At 46.3% G+C, this 19,621-nt stretch overlaps 1 protein-coding gene across 9 annotated transcripts in view; it reads right to left on the reverse strand.

Annotated features, from left to right (window-relative positions):
* Window positions 1–4,703: 4,703 nt before the first annotated feature.
* Window positions 4,704–19,621, reverse strand: part of sbf1 (SET binding factor 1) — a 63,591-nt gene continuing 48,673 nt past the window's right edge. For 6 of the 9 annotated variants that reach the window (XM_076012015.1, XM_076012014.1, XM_076012017.1 and 3 more), the window contains 19 exons: window positions 18,912–19,039; window positions 18,634–18,809; window positions 17,021–17,157; window positions 15,147–15,354; window positions 14,574–14,770; window positions 13,651–13,788; window positions 13,459–13,554; window positions 13,212–13,310; window positions 12,508–12,680; window positions 11,313–11,489; window positions 11,086–11,187; window positions 10,165–10,350; window positions 9,804–9,930; window positions 9,584–9,714; window positions 8,006–8,353; window positions 6,649–6,854; window positions 6,224–6,311; window positions 5,998–6,129; window positions 4,704–4,816 (listed from right to left, as the gene is read on the reverse strand). In XM_076012015.1, the coding sequence (XP_075868130.1) occupies window positions 4,718–4,816; window positions 5,998–6,129; window positions 6,224–6,311; window positions 6,649–6,854; window positions 8,006–8,353; window positions 9,584–9,714; window positions 9,804–9,930; window positions 10,165–10,350; window positions 11,086–11,187; window positions 11,313–11,489; window positions 12,508–12,680; window positions 13,212–13,310; window positions 13,459–13,554; window positions 13,651–13,788; window positions 14,574–14,770; window positions 15,147–15,354; window positions 17,021–17,157; window positions 18,634–18,809; window positions 18,912–19,039 (2,948 nt within the window). In that variant the 3' untranslated portion in view covers window positions 4,704–4,717. The remainder of the gene's footprint in view (window positions 4,817–5,997; window positions 6,130–6,223; window positions 6,312–6,648; window positions 6,855–8,005; window positions 8,354–9,583; window positions 9,715–9,803; window positions 9,931–10,164; window positions 10,351–11,085; window positions 11,188–11,312; window positions 11,490–12,507; window positions 12,681–13,211; window positions 13,311–13,458; window positions 13,555–13,650; window positions 13,789–14,573; window positions 14,771–15,146; window positions 15,355–17,020; window positions 17,158–18,633; window positions 18,810–18,911; window positions 19,040–19,621) is intronic. The other 3 variants (XM_076012016.1, XM_076012022.1, XM_076012019.1) reach the window with 2 other exon arrangements.

A 19,621-nucleotide genomic window follows, 5' to 3' on the forward strand; every position in this document is an offset into this window, starting at 1 on the left:
ATGTTGCGACAGCCGAAATACCCGATGAGCCCAGGATACATCAGTGATGATGCGTCCCAGGGCACGCAGGAGATGTTTCTTTCAAGTCAAGGAAACAAATGAGTCAACTCAGGTGTCGGTGTTGATGCTAATCAAGGGAACTTGGCCCCCCAACTGGAAGTGAAGCGGAAATGCTGCGACAAGACCTGCAGATGTGAATTTAAATTCATGTGGCTGCAATAAGAATAGTAGTATTCTTATGATGAATATTTGAGCCTTTACTAATGTTTACTCTCTGCACTGAAAATAAAACTAACTACAAAAATTAAAGTGAATTTGTCTGTCCTTCACATTGTTGGTATATTTGTATGAAGAAAAACTTACCCCATTAATTAATCATCAAGTGTGATGAGAGCTGCACAACTAGTTGTGTTGACGGTGTCTTTGTGGGGTCTTTATACAGGGAAGCTTTTTGGTTGCCTCAGAAGTGACAGGCTTCCTCTGCCATGACCAGGCTGGTGGATCCAGTGCCATCAGGTTCTGCTCATTCACTGCCTTTCTCACCTTCTTTGCTGTTGACTTGGCAGATGCAGGCCTTGGTAGAAGGTTCCAGCTAGTGTTTTCCCGATACTGGTTTTATATGTTCGATACTATTTTCGATAATAGCAACCACAGAGATTTTAGTGCAAAAATGTTTCTTTTTATTTAAAGAAAAAAAATGAACTTCTTTCTTGAGGTAGAGCACTTTTTCAAGTAATTATTTTCACAGTAACCGTATACATTTATTATTTTTATTTTTTTAGTCACAAATTCAAAACAAAAGGCAAGCAATTAAAGCAATTGAAAAAAACCTGTGCAATTATATTGAGGTTTTGCTACAGATTCAGTCTTCTCAGTTTTAAGTCCCAACCAAGTCTCTCTGATGCTAAAAGAGAAATGTAAGAGAAAAAGACGAGGTTTGTTAATTTTTAATCCCCCCCCGCCCCCTTTGAATCAGGCCTTTAAAATAACTATGATAAATCTGATTCGAATCAGTGCTAATGCGTGGAAACGTTTGCAGAACTTCATGACGTTACGATAAATTCAGACCACGTGACATCAGGGTCCGCAGGTGAGAGAAGTGACGTAGCCAGGAAGTAGGCAGAATTAGCCTCTAACCCCTCAGAGTAAACGGCTTTATTGCAAAACGTTTTGGACACTGACCCAGCTCGCTCTTTTTGTAGCCATGGAATTGAAACTTTTTTTTTTTTGTTGAATGTCCTGTTTCCAAAATATTCTGGGCAAACATACATTTTCACACTTCCTCCGAAATCTTAAGACACCCCTCTCAGTTTTAAAGACTTTTTAAATATTAGTTTTCCTCAAGATTACGCATTAGAATTTGTTATAAATTTTGTAATTCTGTACTCTAACCTTTTTATCTACCGTCAAAAAAATTCAGTCAGCCCCGAACTTTGCACAGTTGCAATTCGAAACTCTTTGAAACTTAAAAAATAAAAATAAATAAAAATAATGCTTATTTACTTAACCCTATTAAATATTTTTGTCCCTTGTCCTTTGGTATGTCCTAATTTACATTTATGTATACATTCTGTATTTGTATATGTGTACTGTATTTATAGGGACTCTTGTCTCATCCCGCAGTTTTCTTGTTGCATACTTGTAGTTGACGTCACAAACGGCACTGAGTCTCGCCGAACATTTAAACCCACAGTTTTTATTTGTATTCTAAAAACTATACTGACATGATTTACAACATAACCCGGCTCAGGAATTCATTTCTAAAAAAAAAAGAAAAAAAAAAAAAAAAGAAAAAAAAATTCGTAATAAATAGAAGGATTATGCCACGTTGATGTGTTGATGAGGCTGATGTCTGGTGCAGTTACCACAGAGGAAGTGAGTGATGTGCCGTGAAGAGATGAAATGATGGAGACTACAGTCACAAAAACAGTCTTTAAGTTACTGATGCAGGTTCCAAATCCTGCCGGGTTCCATGTGTTTCTTAAAATCCTCATTTATTCCAACCGTGTGGCTGCAACACCTGCGGGCTCTAATGACACCAATAACAAAGAGGGAAAACAACAACAACAACAACCGTACAGCTTGGTTTAGCTTTAGCTAAAGGTGAGGAAACCGTGTCAACGTCATCACGATATGAAAATTAATTTTGTTATTCAGTTCTTTAAAACAAACTAAACTCACTCCTGTTAGAAAGCCGCTGTAGTTGTAGCACAAAAACGGCGACGCGTTCACAAAACAGCCGCCGCTGCGCTTTTATATGCAGCACTTCTTGTCGCCACCAGAGGGCAGTGAAACCTCACTTTCTTTTAAGGCTGATTTGTAAAGCTTGGTCACAAAATAAATGCAAGCACAGCGTGAACGTGTGAGCTTTGACTCAGTGAAAAATACCAGCAGAGACGCCTCGCAGCCCACATCAAGTCAACACAGTCCCCTTCACGGCAGCAGAACCCGGCACCGGACGCACACCTGCGAGTTTAAAATTGATTGTGACTGTAACCTTCATCTGCGAGCATCCGACCACAGTGGGTGAGCAACACAGGAAAGAGAAAATTAAAAATAAAATGAATCCAACCGGTCTTTAAAAAAACTAGCCCAGGGGCTTCCTCACCCCGCTGATACAGTTTATTTTTCCAGTCCTGCGTGAACAGTTGGGTGTTGAGTGAGGACAACCGTGTTTACAAAAAAACATAAAAACAAAACAAAAAAAACAGACATCGAGGGTTTACTTTTACATAAAAAAGCATTAGTCACATTAATACAGAAATGAACAAAAATGGCACATTGAATTCCTAATTTAAAATTAAAAGTGGTGGTTGAGAAACGTTTTCTTACTTGAGGAGACAAGTTAAATAAATTACTAAACGTAAACGTTACATACAAATCTGGAGTAGTATATACAAGGTTATTAGACGCGCACGAAAAAAAATAATCTACAATTTCAATTTTTATGTCCAACAAAGACAGCAGTAGAACCTTTTTACATGACAGGGCTCTGGCGTGGGGGAAAAAACGAAAAAAAAAAAAAAATGTGTAGGTCCAAGTGGTTTGTGTGAACGCAGGCGTGTTTGTGTGTGTGGGAGGGCAACAGTCTGACAAACCACCGACCAATGAAGACGAAGAAGAAGAAGTATAAGGGCATATCAAACAAATGTGTGCGAGTTCCATCTTCAGCTCCGCCGGTGAAAGGTGCTGAACTGAAAACATACCAATGTGTGTGTTTTGATGTGAGCTGCTCTCAGACCTCAGGCGGACCTTCCCCAGGCCTGCTGCGCTAACGGAAGAAGAACGTTCCAGCTACTACTGCGGGTCTTTCACCAATCTAAAGAATCCTGTCTTCCTTCAAAGTTGACTATAAATCACTTGTGGTACAAGGCTGATGGTTTTTCCCTGACTCCCTCCCCCCCCCCCCATTAGCCGAGACTCAGACAGGATATTGTGATGATAACGTCTGTGTTTCTTTAGCCTTTGCGAACCACTTGGGCGAAGAAGTGGCAATGCGGCCCTGACTTTAGCAACATTAGCCCGCTGTTAGCTGCGGGTGTTGATTCCAACCCCCCTCCCCCCTGGTGGCAGGTCAATTAACAGTAATGATGATAATAATAATTATCATTATTCTAATAATAATAATAATGATGAAATAACGGCAGTCTCTCCAAAACATCCCATAATACCAATCTGTTCTTTTAGTATCCCACCCCCCACCGCACCTGTTCTTGATCGCCCATGGTTTCACAGACATTGGCTGTGGGGGAGAAAAAAGACAAAATAAATCCCCCTCTTTTCCCTTCAAATTCTCAACCTGACATCGTGGTTGTGTGGATTAAAAGCAAACAGGTGTGTGTGTGTGTGTGTGTGTGTGTGTGTGTGTGTGTGTGGTGGTGGTGGTGGGGGTTGCTTCAGCGTTGTAAACACTCTCGGTGAGAAGCTCCGACCGGCTGCTCTCGTCTTTCACAGTATGTCTCCTCCGCCATCCCCCACTTTCCCTCTCGCTTCTTTTTTCTGGCAGGGGAAAAAAAAAAAGACAACTCAAGGGCAGAATCCTTCATCGACCGTTGAAGCAGTTGCTGCTGCTGCTGCTGCTGCTGCTGCTGCTGCTGTGTGTGGGGTTTTTTGTTTTCATATTTAAATTTTTTCATTTTTGGTCCTTCAACCCAGCGGTCCATGTGTGGTTTTTTCGTTCTTTTTTTTTTTTTGGGCTCCTTCCTCGAGAGAGCCGAGCCCGTCGTGCCGCCCGCAGTTCCCTCCGTCATTCCTCCCCCGGAGTGTCGCGCACAAAGGTGGTGGCGGGGGCGGGGCTTTGCGATTGACAGGTGGGAGGGAGGGTCTGGATGGATGGATGGATGGATGGATGTCCGTGGGACACCGCGCTTCTCCTTTTCTTTTCTCCGTTAAATATGCCGCATGCGCTCGTTCATTCGTTCACCCACGCGGCGCCCCCCAGTGGCCGAGGCTGTCAGAGCGAGAGTGTGCGAGACGGCGGCGAGTGGTTTTCTTCCGAGGGTTTTTTTTTTTTTTCTTCGTTTTTCTTTTTATAACAAAAACACTGAAAGGTTTGCGACGCGAGAGTCATCAGTGGGACGCTGGAAGCGAGCGCAGAGTGGTTGAAAGGCCCCCTTCCCCCCCGGCCACCCGCCCTCCATTCAAGCGGCACTTTTTGCTCCCCTCCCACCCCCCTTCTGCTTCGGTTCCCTTCCCGCACTCCCCTGGCGGTGGCGCTCTAGGCGTCCGACAGGCAGCTCTGGACGCTGTCCATCCACAGCTGAGCGTTGTGGCTGTCCTGGGCGCAGAAGTTGTACACCCGCTTGGTCGTCTTGAGCTGAAAGGCGGAAACAAACAAATGAATGAGAAAATCACCAGCAGCAGTTCATAATAATAATAATGATAATAATAATAATAATAATGATAATAATAATAATAATAATAATAATAATAATAATGATAATGATAATAATAATAATAATGATAATGATAATGATAATAATAATAATGATAATGATAATGATAATAATAATGATAATAATAATGATAATGATAATGATAATAATAATAATAATAATAATAATAATGATAATAATAATGATAATGATAATGATAATAATAATAATAATAATGATAATAATAATGATAATAATAATGATAATGATAATGATAATAATAATAATAATAATAATAATAATGATAATAATAATAATAATGATAATAATAATGATAATAATAATAATAATAAATAAGAGAGTGGCAAATACACTGTGGGATGAATAGACAGATGTCTACTGTGTAGATCGGTAGATGGATGAAACAGTGACGGAGAGACAGACGGTTAAATACAGAGATAGTAGCTGCGTTTCCATTACGCCTAGAATTGCGCAAAACCTAAATATCGCAATAAAAGACTGGAATGGAAACGGCTACATTTTGAAAAACCTCTCAGATATTGCTAAAAGGTTTTTACACTCGCACGATGTATTGATATAGCGGTATAGCGCAAAAGTATCATGGAAGCACCTTTTTGAATTTACGCGTCACCGGAAGTGACGTACGGTGGTCACGTGACCAGTTCACTCCAAGTGAAAATGGCGCGTTATGATTGGACGGAGGAGGAAACGGAATATTTCTTTACAATTAATCAAAGAGAAAAACACAACAACCATTCTTGACAGCAAAGAAACCTAAACAATTACGGCTTATGCGCTTCACACCATTCATTCATTCATTCATTCATCGCAAACGCCTGCAAATCGCAAGTGTACTTTATCGAAATTTTATAAATATCGCTTTTATTTTGTGAAGAACTGTAATGGAAACTCGGCCAGACAGTTGACGCATGCATTGATAGATAGGTAGACAGACAGGCGCAGAACTACAGGGTGGGAATCCACCTACACCGGCTAAACGGACGGTCACTTGGTGGTGACAGTAATACTCGCGTTCTGTCACGGGTTCCAACTCAGCGGACGCAACTCTACCGCTAAACACACAGGACGGGCAGCCACTCACATCGAAGAAGGCTTTCTCGTCGACGTTCTTGGGCGCCCCCATGGCCGGCGTCCCCGGGGTGACGGACTCCACCTCGGCCAGCTCGATCACCCCCTTGCACTCCTTGTCCTGGCGGCTCTCGTAGTATCTCAGCTGTGAGGGTGAGAGGTGGAGGGACAAGACCGCCGTGAGACAGAGTTGGGTTTCAACGGCTGGCCGGTTGGATTTGGCTGCGGTGGTTGCCGACCTGATGCTTGGTCTTGTCCAGTACGAACCAGCGCGGCTTCCACGGTTTCAACAAGGCCCCTTTCTTGTACAGAATGCCTTCAAAACTCCTGTAAGAGGGGGGGGAGGAGAGAGGGAGGGAGGGGTGGTGAGTGGGGGTGCAGGAAAAGCAGAAATAACCTCAGCCACAAACAGCCGCTGACAAGTAGAATCGGCGCTGATACCCAATACTGCCAATACTGGTATCGGTATATATTTATATTTATATCTATATCTATATATATCTATATACACACACACACACAAACACACACACACAGACACACAGACACAGACACACACACACACACACACACACACACACACACACACACACAGGTATAAGTATCTGTACTTTTACTGAAGTACAGAATGTGAATCATGTTGCCACCTGTGGTGACCTCTGACCTGTTCTCGCTCTCGGTGCTGCGGAACTGGTTGTACAGCGTGCTGGTGCTGGTGCGCCCGGCGACGGGCGTGGAGGTGGCGCTGGCCTCGCACTCCAGCGCCAGGTTGATGGAGGAGCCCGCGCCCGTCTCCTGCAGGTAGACGCCCTGGGAGCGGCGCTGGTGGCTCAGGTTGGACGACATCAGCAGGGAGCTGGAGAACGACGGCTGCGGGGCAGAGGGAGGGCAGAGGGCAGAGGGAGGGCAGAGGGAGGGCGGAGGGCAGAGGGAGGGCAGAGGAAGGGCAGAGGGCAGAGGGAGGGCAGAGGAAGGGCAGAGGGAGGGCAGAGGGCAGAGGGCAGAGGAAGGGCAGAGGGCAGAGGAAGGGCAGAGGGAGGGCAGAGGAAGGGCAGAGGGAGGGCAGAGGGAGGGCAGAGGGAGGGCAGAGGGAGGGCAGAGGGAGGGCAGAGGAAGGGCAGAGGGCAGAGGGAGGGCAGAGGAAGGGCAGAGGGAGGGCAGAGGGCAGAGGGAGGGCAGAGGAAGGGCAGAGGGAGGGCAGAGGGCAGAGGGCAGAGGGCAGAGGGAGGGCAGAGGAAGGGCAGAGGGAGGGCAGAGGGAGGGCAGAGGGAGGGCAGAGGGAGGGCAGAGGGAGGGCGGAGGGCAGAGGGAGGGCAGAGGAAGGGCAGAGGGCAGAGGGAGGGCAGAGGAAGGGCAGAGGGAGGGCAGAGGGCAGAGGGAGGGCAGAGGGCAGAGGGAGGGCAGAGGAAGGGCAGAGGGCAGAGGGAGGGCAGAGGAAGGGCAGAGGGAGGGCAGAGGGCAGAGGGAGGGCAGAGGGCAGAGGGAGGGCAGAGGAAGGGCAGAGGGAGGGCAGAGGGAGGGCAGAGGGAGGGCAGAGGAAGGGCAGAGGGAGGGCAGAGGGAGGGCAGGACAGGGAGAGGAGCTTCAGCAGGTGGAAGCAATCCATCAAGACAAACACACTCAGGCTTTTCTGGAGGTTCTGCACAAACTATAAAAATGATTTTATTGAGTGCAGCTGCTCAGGCTCTCCTCCATGTATAGTTAGCTGCCATCTGGCACCGCCAAATTTCTAAGGAAGCCTGGTGTGGACAATCCAGCCGCCTGACAGCGCGTTTGGTATTTAGGGTGAACACTCATGCCCTCAAAATAACAATGAAGAAGACGGTGGAAGAGATATTCGGGTTTGTATGCGAAGGCCACCGTAGTTCACTGGCAAACTCAGGAGGAGGAGGGAGGGTGAAAGATGCTGCAATCTAAAATGTAACCACTTGATGTCCCCGTTTCTTCTTCAGAATCTCCAAATGACACACTGCACCTTGAAACAGTTGGGAAAGTCGCTTCGCCACCCAAAGCCGTCCCACCTTGCTTTCCAGTTTGCTCTCGACCCTCTGCGCCGTCTTGATCTTGTCCCACGTGTCCTTCCACTTCTCCGACGTCTGGCCCAGCTCGGCCTCCAGACCCTGCAGGTCCTGCAGCAGCTTGGTGATGGCGTCGGGCGCCGCCTTGCTGAGGCTGTCGCAGCACGGCCACACGATGCGCCGCCGCGACTTGGGCCCGGCGCCGCCGTCCGCCTTCTCAGGCGCCTCCTCGGCCAGGCGCTCCGGCCGGCCCCTCAGCTCCCAGTCGTAGGACGGCCCCTCCGAGAGGGTTTCCTCCACGTAGAAGTCCCACACCTTCAGGTTGGAGATGAAGGTGTACGGACGCAGCACCTGCAGCCACAGTCACTTCAGTCACAATCTCCAAATACACTTGGAATTGTTGCGAGTGCTGTTTCATTCCTTTGTTTGGAGAGTTGTTCTCCTCCGTGCCACCAGGGGTCAGTGTCAGGGGGCGGAGCTAAGCCGTGGCCAGCGGTAGTGGGGGGGTAATTTAACAAAAGGCCATCACACTTCCACACTACAGCATCTCAAGTCATGTCTTTGTTGATTGATGTACAGTGTCTTTTTAAATATGTATTAATGCATGTATGTATTTCATAGGAATAATGTACGTGTCTTGACTTGATTATTCAGCTGGATTTTGACACTCAAAGAAGTATTTTAATGCAACACTAACCCTGATCCAAGGACAGTAGGAACAAGCTCATATAGGTTTACTATTAACATTAACGTTCGAAGATTTGCTGTCCTCTAATTCATCAGAGTAGTAACAGTCTGACCCTGAAAACATTTAAGAAATATAAAAAAACTATGGTAAAGCTAGAATAAAAAAAATGTCATGTAGACATTTCAGGTATCTACTTATTGCCCCCCCTCATGTGAGTGATGACCTCACCCTGTGGCCACCACAAGGAATTTTCAGGCTCCACCCACTGCTTACTGCAGTATCACGTGGTGCCAGCTAAAGGTGGCTACACGTGTTTGGAGATGGATTAAATTAGCGCATCTGCTGCTAAAGTGGGAGGAGCCAAACAGTTTTAACTGTCCTCAGGGTTTTTTTGGGGGATTATTTGAATTATTTATTGGGGTAAAAGGCTATTTTGAGATAAATCAGCGCACCTCAGGAATATTGTAATCATCGTAAAAGCGTTTTTTTTCTGCTTCCAAAGGTTGATGTTGTTCACAAAGGTGAGAAGTGTAAAAAGTTCACAGAACAACGCAGTAAAAAGTGGATTTCAACCCTTCGTCCGTGGTCGGGAGGAGTGGAGTCTGCTAATACTAATGCTAGTCTGTCTGCAGCGACCACTTTATCAGAGGTACGCTAGCTAGCTAGCTAACTGGGTTTTTGACATCTTGAATCGGGCTCTAAATCCGAACAATGCAGACATCTTGAACAGTTTCCTCCATGGACTCCATTTCTACTTCCTGCCCTCTGTCTGAATCTGCACCACCTTCGTGCGCCATCGTAACGGCGAGACTGAAACCCAGCTACTGTGCGCATGTACTAACATTCCCAGCTCTGTACAGGACTGGTCACTACCAGTGCAATCAAGGCCTCACCTCCTCGTCCTCAGGAGAAAACATGTAGTTGAAGAAGATGGGGGTTTTCTTGCTGAGCCTGTCAATGTAGTCCCACACCGACTTGCACACCTGCGGGCTTTTCCTCTCGCCCTTCTCTTCATACAGCACCCCTGCACGCACAAACACAGCTTGTAAGCAAGATCCGGTGCCGTGGCTTCGTTGGGAGCGGCGGCGGCGGCGGTGGCAGCGGCGGCCGTACCCAGCTCGATGCGTTCGTAGTCGGAGTCGAGCAGGAAGGTGCGGAAGCGGTTGGACACGTAGTGGTAGGCCAAGAACTTCAGGTAGTACTGGCTGAACTCGAACTCCATGGGGAACTGCAGGTGGATCTGAGGATGGGGGGAGAGGGACAAACAGGGTTCAATAAACACAGACCAGTTTCTTTTACTTTGAGCGTCAAAGATAAATCTTAATTTGAAGAAGCTCTTAATTTGAAGGCGATCTACTTACGCCTTCGTCAGAGTGTCACGTGACACTCTGATGAAGAAGATCGCTGAAACATATATGCCTGTAATAAAAGAATAGTGGAACATCATTTGAAACTCAAAGACCGTGAGCCCCACCTGGTGGACACAGTCCAGGAACTGCAGGAAGACGGGGGTGAAGCCGCTGCTCTGGCTGCCCAGCGTCTGCGCCCCCCGGTGGCTGAATCTGTGCCCGAACGACAGCCACTCCTTCTCCACCAGCAGCCGGAAGCCGTCGAAGGTCCTGTAGTAGGGGTCCGACAGCAGCTGCACCAGAGACACCACCTGCAGGCATGCAGAGAAGCGGCGTCAAGCTGCGTCTTTCAGGAGGGAAAACCACTCTGAAGGGGCCGTCGACACCAACAAGGGGATTTCTTTTTAACCGTGTGTTTCTCTGCACGGTTCGGCCTTTTCGCACACACATCACCACAGTGGTTGACATGACTTTTGTTGAATTTTGTTGTACTCGTGTGTTAGAGTGAGCGTAACTCCACGTTAAAGATTGCCATTGCCATCATTTCTAAATCACTGCATTTTCACTTACCGCTGCAATAAAATGCCCATTTATGAACACTTATTGAGTTATGAAAATAATTTCTATATAATCCAATTGTCCATATGTATGTACGTTTGTTTTATTTTACTTTATCTATTTATTTCTTTTCAATTCATTTTCTTTTCTTCTCTTTGTGCTGAATATGCTACTGTAATTATGCAGGCATTCTATTCTATTCTATTCTATTCTATTCTGTTCTATTCTATGAATTTCCAGCCTTGTGTCTGACCAAAATACTCCTCCTGTTCGGGCTGATGTCGCCACCTTGTGCTTTGGCATGTGCATTACACTGCTTGGGGCTGGATTTTTGAGGTTTCACGTGGACGGAGATAGTTTTTTAATCACACCATTGGTGTGGACGAGGATTTTTTTTTTTTCACAACCAGAGGCAGGAAAAAAAAAACCTTGCTTTGGAAAAAATACCCTCGTTGGTGCGGACAAGCGGCAGAGACACCGATCCAAACCTGCGTGGTGACGTCCCAGCCGTCCTCCAGGCTGACCATGACTGACGAGCCCGTGTCCAGGAGCTCCACCACCAGGACAGACACCTGCAGCACCCTGTGAAGCTGCACACACACACAGACACACGCAGGTCAGGTCAGTGCACCCGACGTCACGTCACAAGCTAACTGCTCGGAGGTGGGGGTGGTGAGGGTGGGGGGTCGGGGGGGGGGGGGTGCTGCTGACTGACCAGCGCCATCCACTCCGAGTCCTCCAGGCAGCGCAGGAAGCTCATGCTGGGGTCCGTGGTGGACGAGCTCGGCACGCACGCCTTCATCAGCTTCTTGAAGCTGTTCTTCACCTGCCGCACGTCGCACACCTCGATGGGCACCACCTCCCACTGCTGGAACGAGTCCTGCTTCCCTCCCTGAGCACAGAGAAGAAGAAATAAAAACACAAGCAAAAACCAGACGGCACTTCTGCTGGTGCAGCGACATTCACGAGTGAGTGCTACAGTGGTGGAAAAAAGTTTCTGGACACTTCATTGCATTTGTGATGCGCTGTGTGACGCTAAGAACCGGTCTTAAGTCTCCAAGTCCGGTTTATTTTCGTGCACGTGCACAGTGATGGTGATGTCCAGCTCAGAACTGGATGTTTTTACAGAATTTTGTGTCTTTATTTTGTCTCATGAACAATAAACAACATCATCATTTCCATTTGCTTGTGATGCAGTCAGACTTTTTGAGACAGAAAAATTGCTTTTCATTGACTCACAAATTGTATTAAGTAAAAAATATTTAAGGGCGTCTGAAAACTTTTTTCCTCTACTGTAGATGTACATCACTAACCAAACTAAAGGGGGCAGCAAAGTCCACAGTGTTCATTAAAATTTGGCAAGGTCTGTCTTGGGTAAATTGAAAAATGTACTTTCACATGAGAAAAGTCTTCAACAATATTCTTGTCTTTCTAAATGAATTAATAAATGCCACTCAGATCTGTTAAAACCAACGCCCCAACAATTGCTACCCTCGTCTGTTGCTGTCGCTTACTGTATTGCTTCTTGGTCCACAAGGTTTTTTGTTTTTTTTTAAAGGTCCAGAGTTTAAAATTTGTCTTAATTTATTATTTTTATATTGGTAATAGCTTAAAATACTGCCCATAAACACATGAACAAAAAAGGTAGTAGTAGTAGTAAACCAACGGAAAAAAAGAAGGTGGATGAGGTATCCAGGTTTCCAGGGTGTACACTTCCAGTTTCCTGGAAAACTCAGGAAAGGGACTATAAGGGAACTTAAATGAAAGAGCACTGCAGTCTAAAATGTGACCACTTGTGGCTTTTTCTTCTTAAAAATCTCCAAATATTTCCCACTTAACCTTTATGTGATGGATTGAGGAAGACAGCTTCCTGCTTTCAGGGTGGAATCCGAGGAGCTCGAGCGGTTTACCTTTAGCTGGGCTTTGTCTCCGATGATGTAGAGGTAGGCCTTGTGTTGGCGGAGGAAGAGCGCCTCGCTGGGGCCTCCGTTGGGCTGCGGAGACTCTTTCCCCGCCAGTCGGGTCCCCACGTCGGGGTTGTAGGCACTTAGACGCCCGCTGCCTCGGATGCTGCCCCATTTCCCTGCGTGACACACACACACACAAACGGTGACCAACAGAAAGAAAAAATGTTCTCTCCGACGAACCAATCAACTTTGTTACAATCCAAAGATGAAACGCATCACAAAACAGTCATTTCAAGACACAGTGCTGCTTGGACAGAGTCCGCCCCTACCGGACAGCCATGCTGGTGAAGTGGGCGGAGTCAGCTACAAAGTATTGATTTGCTACAAACAGCTGATTAAAGAGTTGACTCTGATTTCTGCTGACATTTGAAAGAGAAGAAGAAGATGAAGAAGACAAAGAAGAAGAAGAAGAAGAAGAAGAAGAGTCACTCCGGAAACGAGAAAGAGGAAGTCGACAGAAGCATGCAGACGATGCAGCTCGCCGGCCAACACAAGCGCGGGCGACAAGGCCGTTAGTCTGCAGACACAGCACGCCGTCAGGCCCCACACTGACTGCTACCAGGAGAGAGCTCTGATTGGTTACACGACGAGTGAAGGCGGGGTTTGAGGGCGGGGGGTGGGGGTTGGTAGGATGGGGCCGACTGTACCTCTCGGAGAACTCCTGGCCTTGCCAGACACTTTTGGCTGAGAGAGGGAGATGACTTTGGCCCTTTGACCCAGAGCTGAGGTCAAATGACAGAAATGACCTGTTAAACAAGACGTGTCGCCGTAGAGGATGGCGTCTCACACACTCTCTCTCACACACACACACACACACACACACACACACACACACACACACACACACACACACACACACACACACACACACACACACACACACAGGAACCTCACCTCCCCTGCTGAAGGTCCCGGGAACGTCCTCCTTGGTTCCCATCACCTGCTTCATCAGCGCTCCGATCTTGGGCTGCCGCAACTTGTCCGACGAGTCTGCGAGAGAGGTCGAGGCGCGGAGTTAGCAACGCTGTGAGACAACGGTTGGGTGGTCGGGGGTGGAGGGTGGGGAGTTTAGACAGCTGTGAGCACCTGAGGTGTTCATGTGCGTGGAGGTGAAGCCGCTGAGCGTGTTCCTGCCGCCGCTCTCGCTGTACGAGGGCATGGAGCTGATGATGGCCTGCAGGTATTTCTCCTGCTCCAGGCTGGTGGAGTCCGCCTGGGAGGGAACTGCAGAGACGCAACGCAAAAACAACCAGGTGAATGGTGATACTGTCAGTTTATTGAACTGATAGACAGATAGATGGATAGCTAGACACATAATAGATACATAATGCTGTGAAAGAAGGATAAACGTCCTGAAACCAAACCTCACAATGAAATAAGTCCTTTGTGACAAACTCACAATACCTTTTTTTTTTCTACGTTTCGACGCTGCATCCTGCTAACATCAGTGGTGGTTATGCAATTCTGCCATCTAGTGGTCAGATTTTAGATTGCAGCGCTCATTCGCTCGACCCCCCTCTCCCGAGCTTGCCAATGAACTACGGTGACCTGTGCACGCAAACCTGGATACCTCTTAGGGGACGAACCAATCTTGGTGGTTTAGTTGAGGACACAAATTTTAAATTTACAATTTTAAATAATTCCAATTAACAAAATTGTTTGACAGCCCTATTTTTATTATTTGTCAATATTATTATTAATATTTTCTAGGTGAATAAAAAGCCTCAAGCTTCATACTAAAAAAAAGAAAAATTGAACAATGGACATCACAGTATGTGCATAAAATGGGGAAGTCAAAATCCTCCAACGCATCAATTAATTACACTGCACTTCCAGATCTGAGAACGCAATCCGAGCCCAAAGGATTATGGGTAATACACTGAGCTCTTCTTTGTAGTTCAATAAACAAAAAACAGGGCCTACCAACATCACTACAACAAAAAAAAAAGATAATACCTTTACATCCTGCGTTAATATTCTGAAATAAATTCAGTTTTTTTTTAATTTACCTGCAGTAGGGGCGTTTGGCGACTTGAAGAAGCCCACCACTCCCTTAGCGTGGAGGCCCGCAGAGCGCAGCAGGACAGCCTTGGTCCGCGAGTTCCTCCAGCAGACGACGGGGAAGCGATTCTGTCGGTAGCAGCGGCTGATCCTCTGGATGGTCGTGTCCGGGATGCTCTGAGGCACGATCAGCAGGCCCGGGTAGCTGTGGGGAGCGCACGCACACACACACACACACACACACACACACACACACACACACACACACACACACAATATAGTGTAAATTCTATCAAAATAATGTAGATAAGATATGAATAGTCCAACTGTCCATAAGATGTACAGTAAATATGTGGTTTTGCAGAAATGCAGAAGTACAACAACCTTTTCTGGATATTCTAATTTTCTGGGTAGCACCTGTATATACATATATTATTATATTCCTATTGTTGATGCTGTACTTATGTAAATTTTCCAAATGTGGGATTAATAAAGGCATTCTCTTCTACACACACGTGTGTGCACACGCACGCGCGCACACACAGACAGGGAGGGGTCGGTGTGGAAGCTCTCTGTCTCACCTCCTGCAGACGGTGTACATGCGGTTGACGGTGGAGATCCTGAAGGGCTCGTTCTTGGAGCGCGTCAGGCTGTTGCTGAGCGTGCCCAGACCCAGGCGCTGGTAGTCGCGGCAGCAGGCGCGCTCCACCACGTTGCTCATGGTCTGCCTGTCGGACGAGCGGATGGTGGAGGAGAGGGTGAGGGAGCTCGGCTCCACTTCCTCCGACACTGGTGGTGGGAACGGGGGTGGGGGGTGGGGGACAGAGGAGGCCGCCACGGTTAAGGTTCTGAAGTAAAACAACTGTGGTGGAAATAAGTTTTTGGACACCTCGTGCGTTTATGATGTATTGTGTTGACCCAAAGGACCAGTCTTCAGTCACCACGCACGGTTTATTTTAGCGCCACTGCCAACATTGACCCACACATGCTGCACAGGCTCTTGTAAGAGTACAACAACTACAAGAAGTTAGTTTTCTACATTTTTTTCTCATCAACAAAAAAACAACATCAACAACAACAAAAGTAACTTGTTTGATGCAGCCAAACATTTTGAGAAATAGCTCGTCATTTGGATTTAGTTAAGTTTTAAGGGTGTCCGAAAGCTTTTTTCCACTAATGTGCATAATGTGTGTACATATTTTAGTCATTTAAAGAAATACTGAGGCCCCTTCTTCTTCCCTCTTGTGGCTTCGCACGAAAAAATGTCATTGCTGACAAAGAAAAGAAAAATAGCATTTACTGTCCTTTCATGTAAGGAGCCTGCCACAGGAAATGGGAAAACGTCCGCTTACAGAGAGACACGGTAATGACAGCTTGAAGCACACTGACCTATGTTCACTCAGAATCCAAACACTTTGCTCTTCTGCGGAAACGCAGTTGCTGAGAAAGCGGCGGTGTATCTGTGCAGACGTCTATTTGCAGCGCCTCAGACACAAATGTTCACAGGCGGGGGAAGGAGGGGTTGTTTCTGAGTTTAATTCACGTTTCATCTTTTGACTTCCTTCCCTTCCCCTCTGACCTTTGCCCCCCCGAGGCACGACGGCGGCACAACGGCACCACCGCCGGCAGTCCTGGATGTATTTCAGGGAGGTTGGGCGAGACAGTTCCGGACCTGTGCTGTGTGAAATTCCTTGTGCCCGATTTCAAATCGTTCCCCGTGTGGGCGTGTGTTTGTTGATTATTCAAACCACACCTAGGCTCAGAATAATAGATGATCATAATGAAAAAAAGACCCTTAACTTGCCAAGGCAGATGCTTAGTTGTCCCAATCCTGTGGTTTGTTTCATAATATTCACTGACACTTCTATTCCAATCTGTATTTCTATCGCTCTCTCTTTCTTCATTTACATCTCTTCTTTTCAGTTCTGTTTTAGGACAAGTAGATTCCTGTCAAGTTTGGTCCCATGTGGTTTAAAGGTCAGGTGTGGAATATTTGGCTTGATTTATGATTTTTATATTGCTAAAAGCTTAACATACTGCCCATAAATACATACATAAAAGTGTAAACTTGCAGTACAATAAAAGTAATTTTGTTTTCCTACTTAAAAACAGTTCTTATTCATACATAAGTATCAAGAGTCTTGCTCCCAGTTAAGCTGCCATCATGCACCACCATCATTCCTAAGGAAGCCTGGTGTGGACAATCCAGCTCCCTGACAGCATGTTTGGTAGTTAGGGTGAACGCTGGCGTCCAACAAAAAAGAAGGTGGACGAGGTATCCAGGTTTGGGTGCCACTATAGTTCACTGGCAAACTCAGGAGGGGCAGGGGGAGTGAACAGGCGCTGCACTCTAAAATGTAACCACTTGATGTCGCTGTTTCTTCCTCTAAATCTCCAAATGTCACACATTTGACCTTTAAGCGTCAGTTAAACAAGGCCCATGAGGTTGGTTTACCGGAGATCTCATCCTCGTCCAGCTCCGACTGGAGGCTGCTCCTGTTCTCCCACGTGGGTGGGGCATACTTCTTCCTGGTCACGTACTGCCGGCCAATGGTCTTCTTGGCACTCTTCACCAAGTTTTTGGAAAGTGTCCTGACAAAGGAAGAAAAAGGGAACCTTTTTAAGAAAAAAAAAAAAAACCCACATCACCACAGCGTGCCCTATTCAGAGTCACTGAGTAATCCACTTCCTGTCGGGCCTTGTAGCACACAAACGCGCATTTAGAGTTCTTCTGCGCTCACAATGGGCTGATTCGACACTCTGTTCGTCTGAGTGCATAATTTGCAGTCATTAAGTTTTTAGCCACACACACACACACACACACACACACACACACACACACACACACACACACACACACACACACACACACACACACACACACAGTACACAGAGTCCAGAGATGGAAACAACAGGCACGATAACTGCTCCCATATTTTCCGCTGATGAATTATTCAAAGGCTTCTCACATGCTCCCTTTCATTCTCGTGAGTAAATGAGAGGGAAAAGCTGTGTGTGTGTGCGGGCCTGAGTGCATGCTTTGTCAGTTTAAATCCAGTATATGGGTCAAACCTGAGCAAATTACTGACACATCAATGACTACAATGATATATGAATTGACGTTTGAAGGGAGAAGAAGGTCTCCGACTCCATATTCCCAAAGTCTTGGTCTCAGTCTTGTCGCAGCGAGAGCCGGTTTGTTTTTCACCTCAGTGCATTAGTCAAGCCTCAGTGAGCTGAGCACTGTATGTACGCATGCACGAGTCCCACCTACGCAGGGCTGAATTGGCTCTGTGTACCCATCAAGGTAAAGTCCACACAGCAGAAGATGTGTTTGGTTAAGACAGTGAAAAACAAGGTTTGACTAAAAACTGATGAAAAACAGTTTACAATCTGCAATTACCGTTAAAAATACTTAATAATTACATATAATTACAACCACTGAAGACATTTTTTCTGTTATTATCTTAGCAGAGATGTGTCTCTTCATAAAGTAGAGTTTAAACCCGTATTTTGCTGCAGTTCTGCTGGTTAAAAATGTGTGGATTGTAGATGGGTCGGCCAAATCAGCAGGAGGAAGAAAGAACAGATTTGTCAGTTAAACTAATAATAATAATAATAATAATAATGATAAATAGTAATTTATTTTTCACAGCAGAAAATTACTTTCACCTGCTTAATTGATTTCCCTGAGCCAAAGATAGGGGAAAAAAAAAAACAGCTTCACCGTTTCTAAAAAGCTGTTGACCTGCTCCTGAGCCGTGAACTGGTTTCGGTTACACAACGCACCGTCACCCGACGCAATCTTTAGCCCAGTTAGATACGGCGAGCACATTCCAGAGTTGGCCAACACTCTAAATCAATAACTGGGTAAATATGTCAAATATGAGCAGAACAGCTGGGACAGCAGTCAATCAAGCAGTCACAGGTGTGAACCTTCCTCCCTTGGACAAGTCCTCCATCAGTTTGCCACTTCATGTGATTTTATGGCCCGTTAGGATTTGTTCTGTCACGCGTTTCAATCCTTGAACTTGCATTTCAAACATTTTTGCTTGACCTTTGCCTTACCTGAGTGACTGGTTCTTGTCCTTGGCCTTGTGCTCCACCACCATTTTGCCACTCTGGCCCACGGTGAAGGCAAAGGTGCCCTGGACGTGCTGGGGATAGCGCAGCTTGTGCATGTGCTTCTTGAATACCTCGGCCAGGTCCGACGCCACCTCCTCGTCGAACGCTATTTTCATCAGCTGGGGCGGCGAAAAGGAGGAGGAGGAATCAGAGACCGGGAACGACGGGCAAATAAAGAAAAGTGGGGGTTGCAGGTTTGAGGGTAGAGAGTTGACGCAGACCTGGAAGGTGCAGGACCGGAGCTGGAGCCCCTCCTGGACGTACTGGTCCATGGGTAAAGTGACTGAGATCCTCTTCTCCTTGGTCAGCGACGCGATGGGGAAGGAGCGGGTCACCACCTCCTCGCCAACTGCAGGACGAAGAGCATCACTGATCAATCGACCACCTGACGCTCACTGATGCACACTTCCTCTTCTCATCTCCACCCAGGCTCACGCTCGAGCAGTTTCTTCCTTTAGTACTTAGATTCAGAAATAGTCCTGCTGATCGGCATAGAAATCTAATGTAACGTCAAATATACATATATACATACACATATATATATATATTTATATATATACATAAATATATATATGCTGTCAGTCAATTCAAATCTTTAATCGTGATTAATCACATTAGCGTCCTGAGTTAACTCGTGATTAATCGCAAATTGAGTGCAATTTTTTTTTACCCTGCTCTATATATAACTAAAAGATAGATTAATAGAGATATTTATTGTGGTTCTTGTACTTTAGGAAAAATTGGAGGGAACAACAATAACTCATTTGTGGAAATATTCTATTTTTGTTTTCATTGGAACATTCCAAAACGATTTCATACTGTCCAGACACTCTACAAAAAAACCTCAAACTTTGAGGTATTCTCAAGCCTCAATGCTCCTAAGCGGGCTCCGTTCTGCGACAATTCACGGCGCTTCTGCCTCTGGTGTGAA

This window comes from Nelusetta ayraudi, unplaced genomic scaffold (assembly GCF_046127955.1).
Source record: "Nelusetta ayraudi isolate G7.1 ecotype Tasmania unplaced genomic scaffold, CSIRO-AGI_Nayr_v1 ptg000135l, whole genome shotgun sequence".
Lineage (NCBI taxonomy): Eukaryota > Metazoa > Chordata > Actinopteri > Tetraodontiformes > Monacanthidae > Nelusetta > Nelusetta ayraudi.